Here is a 16,474-nt window from a genome sequence, read left to right on the forward strand (position 1 = left end):
GCTGTTACTATTTGCATTTCACAGGTTCACTCCAAGGAATGCCCATCCCACCCTTGCATCTCACACAAAAGGATGCCTAAGTACCTGACATCCCTTTCCCTCCAGGCCTTGTTCTATACACACCAGGTGATGTCTTCAGGGCCGTGAAGATCTGCCCACCTTTCTTAGCTCTCTTGGGTCTTCAGAGGAATTCTGTATGGTGATTATCTTTTTTCCTTTACTGGGATTATCCTGAAAGGAGGAGGTGAGGGAGGGGACCCGAGTTTCTTCACAGCTTTATAAACTAGCTTCTGTAAATCTAATTTTGAATGCATAAGGGATTCTGTGTGGGTAGTTTATATAGCCCTAATCCTAACCATTATTATTCATCCATAACAAAAACCCAATAAAAAATTAAAACCTAGAGATGTTATACTTGCACCGTGTGCATTACAAAGTTCATTTACTATTTTTTTCAGTAGCAACATCTTTAAGTGCACCTAGATTCCAACTAGCTGATTTTAAATATTAATTCTTGTAAACATTTCCATGGCATCTCTTTCATCAGTGCCTTCTTTCTGCTGTTGTTGAAGCCAACACTACTTACTGTTCCTCCATGCCATCTAAATGACCAGGAACTTCACAGGGGTAAATTCTTGGTTGGCTGTGAATAAGCACAGCTCCACTAAAGTCAATACAACTGCATTAATTTACACAAATTGAGGATCTTTTCTAGTTCTCTTGAAAAGAAGCTGAACTTGCCATTCCCTCCTTGCAAATCCATCTTGTTTTCTAAACTCTACTCAGTTGTTTTTATTAATCTTTGGAAACAGCAATATCTCTTGAGCCCTAAAAAGACAGTATCTTCCCCTTTGGTTAAATGAAATAACCTGCTCTGTCCTGGGGGTAAGCCTGTATATTAACCTGGTTAGCAATTCTCCCCCTAGACATCATGGAGCAGCCTTTTCCTGCAAGACCAAATTATTCTTCTCTTCAAGCATCCAACAGCTTGCTCTCTGCTTTCATGATTTCTTTGCTCTGCACAAATTTTACTGAGTCTCCCTCATATGGCCTTCTTTAGAGAAGACTGAGCCAAGAAAATAAAATCAAGGGGCAAATCAGCTGGCTTTAGACTCAAAGCAGGTCAAGCACATCAAGGATGGCAGTGACCTTATATGTACTTACTCTGATGGCTGCTTTGAAAACAGTCTTGCTAGAAGCCATGGAACAACTCACCGAAGTATATTGGGGGGCACACCTACCAGAAGAAGGTACACAAAACCAACTTTCCTATTTTATAAAGTACAGCCATGGAGATCTTAAGGGCTTGTTTTATACCATTGCTGGATAGTGCAGGGATTAAGGGAGAGAAGAGAGGGACATATCAAGGAAATGCTTTAGTGAAACCTGCAAGAATGGCTTTTGCCTCTATTGTGCAGAGTAACAAAAGTCTGTGGTCCTCACCCAAGTGGATCCATAGCCCCAGCTGGCCAACACCTGGGAGATCTCAGAGTTGTTCTGGAAAAGTCACATTATACCAAGGTCCTTGTTGTGCCTCTCTGGGTGATGGGAATCTGGTCTTTGGTACCCTTGCAGAAATGTCCCAGGCAAGGGAGTTTCTATGCCTTGTGCTTTGATCTCTCTTTGTAAAAGAGTGCTTATATCCTGCAGCAAATAGAACTATAATGTGCTCTTTGATGTAACCCTGGTGGAGGAGCTACCCACAGCCATGTCCAAATTTTTGGGATCCTGGGGTGCCAATAGGTCTCGGTCTACTCTCACTCTTCTACAGGCTGGGAGCCACCACTCATTGGAGTGCTCTCCTGTGGTTCTCCCCTCCCTGCACCAGACCACACACTAAATAACTATTTACAATAATAACTGAGAGAGTGACAAATTCAACATCCCATAAATAACAAACAAAATATTTTCAATGAGCTCAATAATAATCTATACCAGCAGACAAAGCAAATACTTATTTGCAAAAGCAATTATGTTATCAACTTTAACACTCAGGCAACTTATAATTAGCCAGGCTTTGTGGTGGGCTACTCTGCTCACCACAAAGTAGCCCACTATGGAGAGGCTGCAGTGGAGCCCTGGGGAGCGGAACTCGCTCTGCCTCAGAAGAGGCATGGCAATGCCATCATCTGGACAGAAGATGTGGGTGCCTGTCAGGACCTCACGTCTGACTGCTTCAGAGACCAGGGCTTCTTCCCTTTTCCACTCTTTCCTGGATGTCTGCAATCAATTGCACCATTCCCCAGACACTTCCCCAAGGCAGCTCCCCTGTGTTTGGCACTTGGAGTGCCCCTTCTTCGCTGTACAGGTTTCCCTCGATTTATGCAGGTTCTTTATATACAAATTTGCTCTTATGCAATGAGCATATTGAGACCCATAATTCGTTATATGCAAGGTAAATTTGCTCTTATGCAATGAGCATAGATACCACACTGCCCCAAGCAGGTAAGTCTGTGAGGGGAGGGGAAAGGGCCGTGGCCTCACTCATCCCAGGCCCAGTTGCAGCAGCCCTGGGAGTGGCTGGCACCAGCTGCTTGCAGTCGCTAGGCTGCACCCTGCTCTGCCTGTCCCCCCTGCACCTGGGCTCCACTTGTCTGTTGTGGAGAACCTCTGCTCCTGGGCTGTGCTGTGCCCTAGTGTAGGCAGCTGGTATGAGCTGCTCCCGGGGCTGCTCCTGCACGGCCTGGGGTGTGTGTGAACAAATGGAGCCCTGGGTGGTGCAGGGTGTGGCACTCACCCCAGCCCTGGCTGCAGTGGCCCTGGGAGCAGCTGGTGCCAGCTGCCTGTAGCTGCTGGGTGGCGCCGTGCCCTGATGCAGGCAGCTAGTGTTGGCTGGGGCTGCTGCAGCAAGAGCTGGGGTGAGTGGGGACAGGTAGAGCCCTGGGGAGTTCGTGGCACAGTGCAGCCCAGTGGCTGCAGGCAACTGGCGCCAGCTGCTCCTGGGGCCACTGCAGCTGGGGCTGGGGTTGGGGTGAGTGCCGCTCTGTTCTCTCTGCTTTGCTGCTTTGTGCAGCCCCTGGAGTGGCACCCCTCCCCTCCCCCCACCCCTTCCCTAGTCCCAGCCTCCCTCCCTCCTTCCCTCCCCACCATGGGAACCTATCCCTATTTGTTACACTGTAAAGTGGGTTCGCTTTATGCAAATTTGATTTATGTGCCGTTCTCCAGGAACGCATGTACTGCATAAATCGAGGGAAACCTGTACTTTATTGAGCTCTCTGCTGGAGCTCCCACACAACCACAATTCCCTGCTACTTTCTTTAGCTCTCCCGGAGAACCTCCTCTAGCATCCCCTGTCCCTGATTCCCTCTCAGTGACTCCCTGCACCCAGGGATCTTAAGAGTGGGGAGAGGAACCCATTTGCACAACCCCTGTTCCTTTAGTAAAGGATACCAGGCAATCTCGGGTACTCAGTAGCTGGTGGCTCCTCGGCCCTCAGTACCAGCTCGCTCAGCAACAGTTCTTCTGCTGGTAGTCCTCTTAGAAGCAACTGTCCTCCCCTCAGAAACAGCCCTTCTCAGCACAGCTTCAGCTACCCTCTCCCCAGCTAGTCTCCCCTCTTTTCTCCGGCTACCCACACTGGAGTTACAGCTGTCCAATCATGTGCATGCATTCTGTGTGCACAGCCTGCTGCAGATTCTTGTCCCAAGAGTGCAAGCACCCTGATTGAGCTTGCAAGCTCCGAGGAAACCCTTCAGCATCTTTACATTTATTTTTCAGGGCACTGATCTGAATGCTTTTTTTCCTTTTACTAGCAGAGGTTTTCTCTCAGGACCAGCATTTCCAGGGCACTTATGGGGTGGGGTCAGGCAAGGATGGAACAACATTAACCTAGTGTGTCTCAATGTGCTTTGCTGGGGAGATTCTTGCTGTATTTGATATGGGGAGCTTGGGGTGTGCATTGTGCATGCAGAACTTCTCCTGTCCATCATTCATCATCAGTTCTCTCTCTAAATTCTTCTCTTAACAAAACAAAACACATTTCTAAAAAGTTGGCCACCTCAGCCAGTGACAACAAATCTTTCCCTGACCAAGACAAATATTACCCATAGCAACAAGACACTGTGAAAATAATAAGTGCCTTTTTCCTCCTGAGAAACTTGCTGCCTCTTTTTATCTTTTTCTGTTTCTCAGAAATGAGAATGGTGGTTACAGAAACATACCTCATCAAAGCAGGGAGCGTAGCGGGGAGGTAAGTTTGGCATAGAGACAAAAATACAGCTCTAAATCAATCTAAATATAGGGCACCTGTCTCTGAAATAGCTGAGTGCCAGATGGGTATCACATGACAGCAGCCCCAAGCAAAGTGTCATAGTGAAACTTTTCATGGTGGAAATTCCCTGAGGCTACAATAGAAAATAACTGTTGATATACTAATGATAAAACTAGGCCTATATAGGTCAGAAAGGGGCCTATCTGTAATCTTCCTCCTACATATATCAAAACTGGGCTTCTTTATAGGTTCCAAAGATTGATCTATTGAATAAATACTGGCAAGAGACTGATGTTTGTTTATTAGTAATAGCTCTACTATCATGTGACTTTTATATGTTGGCTTTACTGTCTATCAGCTCTGTATTCTGTCCAGAGTTAGTAATACATTAAAGTTTTCATAATAAAATAAAAAATACTGTGATACGTCTGGCATAACGATTCAACTGCCTGCCTGAAACAAAATTAAATTCCCAAATGTCCTGAAGCAACAAGGAAGAAATCCTCAGTAAAATCTGGAAGAGACTCTTGAGCAAGTCTCTCTTTATAGTTGCTATATAGGCCTGCTATAGAATGTGGAAGAGCATCTTTCTTAGATACGACACAATATGGAGGAAGTTTAAGTCCTGTCTGGAATTCTGACAGTCTACTTTGAAACAAAATCATTAAGCAATTTTACCCTCTGAAGCTTATACCCTGTAGAACTGCCCTGTATAAAACAGCCAATGCAAAAGATGACTTAAAAGGTGGTGTTAGATTTCCTTTAGAGCTGCTTCTGCATTCCTTCCCCCACCACAAACCTGCAAATTTACCTGAAGTTTAAGTAAATATGTAACATATCAGCTGAGAGGGGCTGAAAGGCATGAGAGAGGCTGGAGTTAAAACTTGGGGTCACTTGCTATATTTAATGTATTCTCTCTTGTTAGCTGATTTATGGGCTAAATTGCTTGTCTTCTGGCATCTTACTGTATGAGTTAAAAGTAGATTCCTTTAGGGGCAGTTCACAGGTGACTTCCTTGTGGGGTTATCCAAACTGTACTTCCATGACTACACCAGCATTAAGTATAGAGGACTGAGGGTACTCTGCAGGTTTAACTTGGTGCAATACAAATGTGAAGAAGAGGGGGAGACATTCAGACCTCAGCTTCCTCTGGATGCCCTACATTGATATTTGAAATTCGGCCCACAGCCTGCCTGGGGTAGCCACTAGCGGGCCGGCCTGAGGCCAGCCCCAGGGCTCGGGGCTGGGAACCCCTCCTACCCCAGGGCTGGGCTGCCTCTATTGTAGCCCTTCCCTTAGGCTTTAAAATCCTGCAGACATTTTCAGCCCTGGGGCATACAAACAGGGAACCTAAGGACATTCCAGGCCCTGTGCCCCCTGGGCAGGCCACAGGCTAGCTTCACCAGCCTGCCTGCACCCCAGTGCTGCTGCCTGCCTCTGTGCTGCTGCCCAGCTGCCTAGACAACCCCATCCAGGGCTTCAGGGTGCTGCTCCAGCCTCTGACCAGGCGTGTCAGCTCCCAGGGCCACCTGCAGGTAGCTTCTGGCCAGCAGTGTCAGCTCTACTGTCCCATGCCTTGCCCCAGCATTGGACACTGCAGGCATAATGTATACTTTTAGATTACAACTTGGTAGATCCCGCTATTTGATCAATAAGCGTTCTTCTTTAAAGAGTTAAGTGCATATTTACAGTTTCCAGTTGAAGGACCAAACATCTTATGTGTCATTCTGTAACAACTCTAAAGAAACTGTTGTAGAACAAAGCAGGAAATCATTTTCCTGTTGACTGGAAAATTTAAAGGAAACGTCCACTCTTTCTCTATTCTGTATCAGGAGGAAGCTAGGATTTTTTAGAAATTTTTCATGAGCAAGGGACAGGAAATTCATCAGAACTCCATCTTGAACCCAAGAAACCTCCCTAATGACACTTTGTCAAAACTGATGTTTCTGCAAAACATTTCAAATCAGGATTTTCCAACAACAAAAAAAGGTTTCGTTGAAAATTTTATATTTCTAATGCAAATGAAAATCCTCAAAGACAATTACATCCCTCATTTTCTTTTAGCGAAAACAAGAATAAATATGTGCAAATCATGAATATGTGTATATGCATTAATATTATTTGCCTACCCATACACATACTACATGTGGTTTGGATTACTAAAGGGCACATGCCTTTGGGTTCTCTTAGGTTGTTCATCAGAGGCATAGCAAGCTAATTTGGCACTCATGGTGGAGGAAGGTGGTCACCCGATAGAGGGTGAGGGTAAGGGAAGTCTTACCTTCCTGAGCTGTCTGCACAGGGAATGCAGCTGCTATGGCTGCCGCTGCTTCTGTAGTGTGTCTTCCCTATGCAGATAGCTTGGCAGCAGCACTGACAAAAGAGGAACAGCAGCCCTGTAGTGTGGGCTCTCTGGGAGTCACCCTTGGGGGCCTGTTTGCTCTCCCCTCCCCAGATACACTACTGGGTGTAGGGCTGTGCCTGTTGTGGAAAAAAATTCCTGGGAAGGGGGAAGCACATTTGCCCCCTGCTCTCCAGATACATTGCTGGGTGTGGGGCTGCTCCTATGGCTGGACAGGGGCAGGGGTAGCATAGGGCTGTCCCTGCTGTGGTGGACTCTTGGGAGGCAGGGATTCTGACACCACCTCATAGTGGGCACCAGGGGCTGGTGCCCCACTAGTCCCACCCTACTTACACTACTGTTAGCCACAAATATATATTTCTATGCTGAGTGGGAGAACATATGTCATTTCTAGAATTTTACTGTATGGTCAGCATTGACTTATACTGCAAAATATCATGACTAATAGCTTTGATGTTTAAATGTAGAGTTCAAACAGTTGTTTCGCCCAACAGCAGTAGCTGAAAAACAGTCAGTTTTCCATCCTTCCTAATTATTTGGTCAGATACAAATATTGTAATGATTTTTTCCTTGGGTTACTAACTTCAGATCTCAAGTTCCTCTACACAACTTCACCAATAAATTAAAAGAAAAGAGGATTTCTCAGCTACACTGGCTGTCACATCCACAGGCTTTAATAGATTGAATCTTGCCTAGTTTTCCTGCCTGTTAATCCAACTGGAAAGGTAATGATGAAGTGTATACTTATGAACCCTACAGGTCAACCACAGGGGTTGAAGAAGCCAAAGACCCAAATCTTGCCCTCAGTTAATCATGAGATTTCTCTGGTGTCGGCTACATTACACATATGTCAGGAAAGGCAGAATTTGGTTCCTGATATATCCTAATAATCCTGATGGTTACGGTGAGCTATTAACAAAGAGAATCTATAGAAGAAAATTCCTCCTACCCTTGGACTCTTGTGTTGAGCATGAGCAATAATACTCATGGTAACACTGGTCTTGTTTCACGCAAGTTAGATGGTTTGTTGCATTCAAACCACAGAAAGATATTCAAGTTCAGACTGATATCTTAGGCCTGATACCTTACTGCTGAGCTTCTCCTGGGAACTACTCTACTTGAGTCCTATCATACTGAAGTTGATAGAAACTGAAGTCCTGAATGCTTTTCAGCAAGCCATTAATGCCTTATGGGAATGGCCTTCCAGTAAGTTTTTAAATGAACTTCCAGTATAATTACCATTTTAGCAAGGCTAATTAAAGTAACATGCAATGGCCGTTAATCTTCTTGTTTCAGGGCAGATGCAGATCACCATCTGGGGTCAGGAAGAAATAGCTTTAGCAAGGTATATTATGCAATTAGGGTGCCTTTTAGTGCTAGTACCCCTTTTTCTGAAGGGTCTCGCATTAGCAATGTCAGAGATAGTGGGCCAATAAATCAAAGGAATCCCTCCTTTGTTTGGTACTTTCTGTGTTCTTTCACTGCCAAAAGCTGAGAGATTCATTATGACATTTCCTCTATCCTTAGTATTTGGCTTAATGGAAGTGAGGGGTGCCAGTATGGGCAGTGGTGATCTTGTATATCTGAGTATTTGGTGGAGATGCCTGGAGAGGGAGAAGAAATTAGTTTCTTACATCAGTAATGAAAGTCTAGATCCTCTCAATCACTTTTTATAAATGAAAAAAGTAAGTTTTCAATGTCAAAGGCATAGGGTTGAAATTCACAGCTGTATACAGGGTCAATGCAGGACTTACTCACACCTTCAAAGAACAACCATCTGCAGTCTTCATTGTGAACTAGATAAATGATCTGCTTAGTGGTGTCAAACTCTCTTATGCTCTTGCATCACATTGACATAACTAAAATCAGGAAAATAGCTGTACAATTGACAAAAGATGAAAATGAATGTGGTTTTCCATAGAGATTCTAAAAAATCATTGTAGGGGGTAAGTAAGAAAAAGGAATAAATGGAATAGCATAGGGTCAAGGGAACAGGCTGTGTACTCTACACAGAACAGAGAATAAAGGACTATTTTGAAATGTATTAAGAGAAATTAAGGCTTTGTTATGAAATATTTCATGCTATGTTACTTATTGATCTTACACTTATACTATCTGAACACAACTGGCCTAATGCTGATCATAGAATCATAGAACATTAGGACTGGAAGGGACCTCAGGAGGTCATCTAGTCCGACCCCCTGCTCAAAGAAGAACCATTCCCAACTAGATCATTCCAGCCAGAGCTTTGTTAAGCTGGGCCTCCAAGGATGGAGATTCCATCACCTCTTTAGGTAACCTGTTCCAGGGCTCCACTATCCTCCTAATGAGAGAGTTTTTCCTAATATCCAACCTAAACCTCCCTTGCTGCAACTTGAGACCATTGCTCCTTATTCTGTCATCTGTCACCACTGAGAACAGTCCAGCTTCATCTTTTGGAACCAACCTGCAGGTAGTTGAAGGCTGCTATCAAATCCTCCCTCAGCCTTCTCTTCTGTAGACTAAATAAACCCAGTTCCCTCAGCTTCTCTTCAGAAATCACGTGCTCCGGGCTCTTAACCATTTTCATTGCCCTCCACTGGACTCTCTCCAACCTGTCCATATCCTTTCTGTACACAGTACTCCAGAAGTGGCCTCACCAGCGCCAAATAGAGTGGAATAATTACTTCCCCTGATCTGCTGGCAACACTCTTACTAATGCAGCCCAGTATGCTGTTAGCCTTCTTGGCAACAAGGGCACACTGTTGACTCACATCCAGCTTATTGTCCAGTGTAACCCCCAGATCCTTTTCTGCAGAGCTGCTGCTTAGCCAGTCAGTCTCCAGGCTGTAGCAGTGCATGGGATTCTTCTGTCCTAAGTACAGGACTTTGCACTTGTCCTTGTTGAAGCTCATGAGATTTTTTTTGGCCCAGTGCTCCAATTTGTCTAGGTCACTCTGCTTATACCAGAGTCAATTAGCAGTACCTACACTACAATCAACTGAGTCACTCTAGGGTAAAACACAGAAGTCCAAATTGAATCAACCTCATTATTTGATGTTAAAGCCACCAGACTCCACTAAGCTAAAAGCCGCTGGCAGTTACCCATTCACCAGCAGGTAGCTTATCTCTGTGTAACAGACTTCAACATAAACTTGAAACTTCTTTCCTGCAATTAGTGTAGAATGATTCATGGAGTGCCTTCTAAGGCCGCAAAACACCAGAGAAGGAATTGAAAATATCTGATGTTCTAGAGGAGGTTAGTAGATTCTCCACATTAAATAATTCTGCCCCTTTTCCTGCTCTACATTAAATAATGAATCCAGAAAACCTGTCCTTAAAAATCTTCCATTTGACTAGGCAACACTATATTTTAACCAAATGTGTGACTTGAATTCAATTTAGATTTGATTCTTGTGGGTTTCTTATCATGATTATTGGGAAAATAACAATGGGACAAGAAGTTTGATTTAGATTCACCTGAATCTAGTAAGAGGGGAACAGTTGAGATAAATATCATGGTCCAAAATCTCACCACATACTTAGCGCTGCAGACCTAAATACTACATAGTGTGACTGAGCATTAGTTTCTAATAGGAATACATTTATTTCAGAAAGAGTTTTCTTCTGAGCTATATCCAAGAGCTGATATAAATAATGACAGACCATGCTTCATAGAAAACCACTGCTTTTGAGCATTGAAGACCTAGCCTCACCCCAACAAAATCAGTGGGAAGTGGATAGATAGACCAAGCCCCACTTTTCAAGGACCTGAACATTAGAAGTAAACTGAAATCAGGGGGAGTTTCAGCAGAGTAAGGACTACCACTATTTGACCATGAAGAGAAGGTCATATAACTATAGGGCAAATTAGCTCTGGCCTGAGATGTTAAAGCAGCCTCTACATTTCTGTACACATCACATTCAAATTGTGCTCAAAAGCATCCATGCATGAAACTACATCTATACAATTTTTTGAAAATCTGTCCCAGACTGGCAATAGGAGATGAATTAGGGCATGGCCACAACTGAGCAAGTTACCAGGAGGTAAACTAGGATGTGAACTTGTAGTCCATCATCATCTCCACAGTAACTGATCTCTCAGTGGAAGCAGGATAAACTACCTGGCATTTTCAGCAGAGTAAATGTGTGCACATAGGCAGTTACTGTGGAGTAGCTGGTGAGCTGTATGGTACCTTGTTCATGTAGTCATATCCTTAGTAATAATCAAGTAAACCATTGTTTCCTGTTACCATGACACTGTTTTCCTGAGGTACAGGGAGCTGAGGCTGGTCGTTGAGTACGCTGAAGGCAAGTGACAAGGTTTTTTTTAACTACAGCACAAGTGCTTCCGCCCCTGAGATTAGGAGCTGGTCCTTGTATTTGGCTTCCTAGGAGAGGAGGGAAATGGAGACTAAATATGGAGACCAATGGAAATGGTGATCCTCCCCCTCTATGCGACACTGGTCAGGCCACAGCTGGAGTACTGCATCCAGTTCTGAGTGCTGCACTTCAGGAGGGATATGGCCAATATGGAGAGGGTCCAAAGGAGGGCCACCCACATGATCAGGGGTCAGCAGGGCAGGCCCTACAAGGAGAGGCCGAGGGACCTGAACGTGTTCAGTCTCCAAAAGAGAAGGCTGACAGGGGATCTAGTGGCAGTCTACAAACTAGTCAAGGGGGACCAGCAGGCATTGAGATAGTCCCTGTTCCCCCGAGCACTCCTGGGAGTTACAAGAAACAAAGGACACAAACTAGCGGAGGGTGTGACAGCTGAAATTGTGTCTGTGTGATACAGGTGCTTGCTGAAGGCCCTATGAAGATTAGACAAAGTGTTTTTCTATATTTGTTTAGATATTAAGCTATATGTTGTTGCTAAAAGCCTAATTAAAGATTAAGATGTAGTGAGGCCTTGTATAAAGTAAGGCCTAGTAAATTTAGCAAAGTCTTGAAGTAGTAAGGCCTTGTGGTGTAGTTAAAATTACCTTATCAAAGGAATGCAAGGCTTGTACTGCTAATTGGTCAGTCTAAGGACAGTTGAAGTAAAAGGAATCTGAGTGGTTGTATGTTATCAGAACCACTCAGAAGCTTTAAATTGGCTGAAATATCTGAAAACCACTCAGAAGGAAGATACAGTTCTGTGAAAAGGATTAGTTAGCTGTTGCCTGGATCAGTGGGCCCGTGGACCTCGAGGAGCCCAAGGACTGCATTCCAGGGTCCTTCCCAGTACCCCTTTGGACAGTGCTGTTCAGGGACGCCTGACTTCGCTGAACTTTGTGGAAAGAGAAGCTTGCAGTGTATCAGGCATCAGAGGGGACTGCCGATAAGTTGCCAACACAAATTGCTTTTGTCTGTCATTGTTTGTCTTGTTACTACACGTAGTTGTGTTTTTGTTAAGTCAATAAATCTTTCTTACCTTTCTACCCCCGACCATACTCTCAATCTTGAACCCTCCGCAGGCGGCTGGGACAGGAGGGTAGTTTCAGGCTAGACATTAGGAGGCGCTATTTCACTGTCAGGGCGGCTAGGACCTGGAACTAACTTCCAAAAGAAGTGGTGCTGGCTCCTACCCTGGGAATCTTTAAAAAAAGGTTGGACGAACATCTGGCCGGGGTCATTTGACCCCAGTACTCTTTCCTGCCACGGCAGGGGGTCAGACTAGATGATCTCCTCAGGTCCCTTCCGACCCTACCAACTATGAAACTACTAACATACCAAATTGAAGTCCCCTCGGTGCAGTAGGAATCCTCCAGTGGTACATTTGACACCTTATCCATAGGAATGGGAATTGACATAACTTTTAATACTATCCAAATGGTTTCTGGCAGCAGTTTTTCATTAGTCATAGTCCTGATTACTGAGAACCTGCATTAGTTGGTAAAGTCAGTACCTAAATGTTGATGAGTTTACCTTACAGAATTAGGACTTTTGCATTAAAAAATCAATTTTACATTTAAAACCATCTGTCATAAGCTATTTATCAGACAGAATGATTTTTTCTCCCCTGCATATAGACTTTTAGGAAAGACATTTAAGATACGTGCATTATTTGGAGCTGAGTCACTGGGTAATCATCAGATTAACATATTTATTTCAAAGCCATCAATATTAGTTCACAAGGTTTCCATTAGCATATATCTTCTATACTGTAAATTATAGTATGAAACATACAGACACCCTATGGAAAAAACAGAAACTTAAGACCTGCTTTTTGTGAACAAAGTATCCATGGTAACAGCTCAGCCCCTGATTTGGGTTGGAAAACTAATTCTTTCCATTTTTTTTAGTTCAATTCCTTACAAGTTACTAAATGAGAAGCTTTTATGTACATGCTGTGGTCACTTAATAAACAATATATGCAAGGACAAGAGAGGAAAGGGGTTAGTCGCTTTTAAAGAGAGATTTTTTCCAGTGAAGCAAAGGTTACTTGGGACCATGCAGAAACACAGGCCATGACTTCAAGGTATGTGGCTCTGGGTGAATGTATCATGAGCTGAGTTACAAAGGGGCATATTTGACTGATTTAAAGGCATTATTGACATCTGGGAAAAATGGAGAAGCAAAAGAAAACCGTGCAAGAAAACACAGGCCAATCCAGGTGTAAAGTTATGCGTAGTAGGATAGCACTGGGCTGACTGTCATCAGCTTAAGAGTTAGTTCAAAGTGCTACAGATGCTACATGTATCCATCTGTACAAGCCTCTTTTCTAGTAAAACTCCATTCTGGAGTAGAGTTATTTCAACACCAGACTGGATGAATCCACATGGAAAACACAAAAGATAATTCAACACAAGAAACTTTTGTATAGATGAATGTAAGATAACTTCTACTTCCTCTCTGCCCTTCCAAGGCATGGGGAGTGTAACTGAACACTATCAGAACATTCTTTTCTGGAATATTTTGTAGCAATTTTTATCTCAAGCAAATCCTCATTGGTGTAATATCTACTTAGTGTCTACTGTCACACCTGTATTTTGGACGCCTGTTACTCTGCCAGTTAGGCCTTGTACTTCTCTGCCCATAGAGGTGCATAGGACCACAATTTCATACCAGTTAGACATGCAGGTATGTGTACAATTATCACAGCTGTGTCTGCAATTATACAATTATCACAGCTGAAATAGATGGCTATGTAAATCTATTTGTTTAGCCCTTTGTACAGGCAATTGTACAAAACTGATCAAATTATTTATGCAGTTGCCTAGCTAAAGGGTTTGAACATCCTCTCTCAGCTTTGGTTGGATTGTACAAATATGCCATTTCTCATGACACACAAACTCTACTTGTTCCTCCAAGTCAGCATTTTGAAGTCAACAATTTTTATTGGATATTAACCTACCCTTCGTTCTTTATCGCCATATTCAATGCCCAAAGTATCCATGGCGCGGACAATAGCTGCCAGTGACTGAATAGTGTTGCTGTAGACCACAGGCTTATACTGCTTCACGTCTTCTCCAGAGAAACCATCTTCATGGATGATCCTAAACAAATAATGAAAAAAATGATAAAGACTTAGTGAGAATGTCAGTTGGGTTGAAGAAGCATTTAAACCCAAGATGTTTAAAGGCTGTTTTTATAGTTTGATTGGCCCAATTTTTTACTTGGTGATTTTTCTCTAGACCAGGGGTTAGCAGCCTGTGGGCCACAAAGAGTCTGGATCCAGCCCACAAACCAGCTCATGTTTTACTAACACCACAGCAATCTTCTACTGCTGCCTCAACCATCCCTGCTTTCTTGCCCTCTGCTGCAGCTCCTGCTTACCACCCCCACCAAGTTAGTTGCTCCAAATTGTTGCTTTCAACAATTTTTGGCAGAGGCTGTATTGGGGGAGGGAAGGGGTGTCACAAAATAACCCTCTGCAAAGCGTTGGCTGGGGAATAGTAAGGGATTGGCAGCCTATGGTGGCGGCTGGGTTGTGAGCGGTGGCCTGTCATTTGTAAAAAGTTCCAACCTCCTGCTTTACATCTGTTATTTGCATTACTGGCATTTTAGGTTGTACATGGCATTCTCTTATTTTCTGGTCATTATTTTAATTACGAACCCACAAGGGTGTCTGGGTATTGCTGTTGTCTCCCTTATACTTAATTGTTCACACTTGAAGCCGGAGTTGAGCTGTAATGGCTTCATATTTGAGCCTCCCAGCAATGACTGGTTGTCAAGGCCCTATCTACCTCTCACTAAAGTATATGGAAATCTTTCCTTTTTTCAGTGACAGTTGGACCAGACTTGTAGCTTAGTGAAAAAAAAAACAACCTAAACAAAACCAAAAACCAACCCTAAAACTTGGGTCTGAGACAGCACAATCAGTCAATCTCAAAGCACTTTACACAGAAAGTTAATATCATTATTGTTACATCGTAGATGGAAAAACTGAGGAATACAGAGGGAGGAAATTGCAAATTGTTTAAAAAAATACTGAGCTACAATATAGCATTTATAAGCTTTGGGAATCTGCAGCTTGCTTTTTTTTTTGTCCAGTTTAAAATCTTTACCAGAAGAAAGCTCTTCCATCTAAAAATACTAAGAAAGGCTCATTGCGTTTCTCTGTACCCAACACAGTGCTGAAATGATTGTAACATATTAGGTCTATGCACTATCCTATTTGCATATAAGTCTGTGTGCATATGTACATGTGTACTTGCTTCCATATGACACATACAAGGTGTGCAACAACAATATATTCCAGAGCCATCCTGGTCTGTGGCTTGATTGGTTTTTCACTCACTTTATGCCAACATTGCTTTATTGGAGTAACTGTGGATTTATTCCAGTGTGAATGATTAACCAGGCCTTTAGCTCTTAAGATAAACAGCTGGTCTAAGCCCAAATGGACGCTAATTGTCTGTGGTCAGACCCATGATAATAATTCAATTGAACCTTGACTTTTGACTCTATTTCCATTCCCTCATTCGCAAGTCTAGGTGAGACGACGGGCCTGAATCAACAGGTGCTGCTGAGGTGAAGAAAGGCTAAGCCTAGGGAACAGGATATGCAAAACTATAGAGATGAGGGAATGTCTACACTGGCTTTGTGCTGCACCTGGCAGTGGTGCTATGGAGCATGTCCCACACACTTTATCCCAAACTCTGGGTACCAAATCACATAAAAAAGGTCAAGTTACCACCTTAGTTCTGCCCTGAGCACATACCAAGAGCCACTCTTAAGCTCTCTGTCTCAGATTGGTGTGTGCAAGAGTAGGGTATGCTTTTCCCAGTGGTGCTCCCAGGCATGAACAGAAGGCATGCAAACAGGCCCAAAGACCAAGAGAAAAAACAATGCCCCATCAAGAATTGCCAGCTGTGAGAAGGTATAAATATCCTGGAGGAGCCAAGGACATGGTAATGCACTAGGCAGGTTGTGTCTGGACCTGCTGCAGTTCCCAGGGAATAAAACAAAAACAAATGTAGCCACATAAAGGTTTAGCATTTAAAAAAACATGCACACAAATAGTTACTAGTGTGAGAAATGCTGGCACCATCCTGGCAGTTCCTTGCTGCTAACTAACTACATCCTTGGGGACAGCATGGTTCTCTGGGCAATAGGCTGCACTGAGGATAGATGGCTTGCCAAAAATGGGGGGTTTAATTTTTTTTTTCCCAGTAACACACTTATTAAAACTATGTCATTTGTTAAGAACTTGGAGTGGGTAGAGGAAGGCTGGAAAGGAGGATGGAGGCCTTCTCTCCCCCTTCACCTCCCCCCATCACAGATTTACAAACACTAAACAGATGTATTTTCAAAGGAGTCTCATAAATCACAGCTGCAGACTCTGCACGCATACACTTGTTAGTAGAACTTTACTTGGCTTCTATGCATAAATATAATTTTGGCTTCAGAGCAACTCTGCTCTCCGTCCCTCCAGAGTCTTGCCATGATGCCTTTGTGCTGCTCTGTCACTGCCCTGGCACCACAAAGACACCTCA

General features: G+C 43.6%; 1 protein-coding gene across 3 annotated transcripts in view; it reads right to left on the reverse strand.

Annotated features, from left to right (window-relative positions):
- The window catches only part of GNAO1 (G protein subunit alpha o1), a 383,823-nt gene that overhangs the window by 250,732 nt on the left and 116,617 nt on the right, over nt 1-16,474 (reverse strand). For all 3 annotated transcript variants that reach the window (XM_019497281.2, XM_019497280.2, XM_019497282.2), the window contains exon 3: nt 13,891-14,032. In XM_019497281.2, coding sequence (XP_019352826.1) covers nt 13,891-14,032 — 142 coding nt within the window. The remainder of the gene's footprint in view (nt 1-13,890; nt 14,033-16,474) is intronic.

Source organism: Alligator mississippiensis, chromosome 10 (assembly GCF_030867095.1).
Source record: "Alligator mississippiensis isolate rAllMis1 chromosome 10, rAllMis1, whole genome shotgun sequence".
Lineage (NCBI taxonomy): Eukaryota > Metazoa > Chordata > Crocodylia > Alligatoridae > Alligator > Alligator mississippiensis.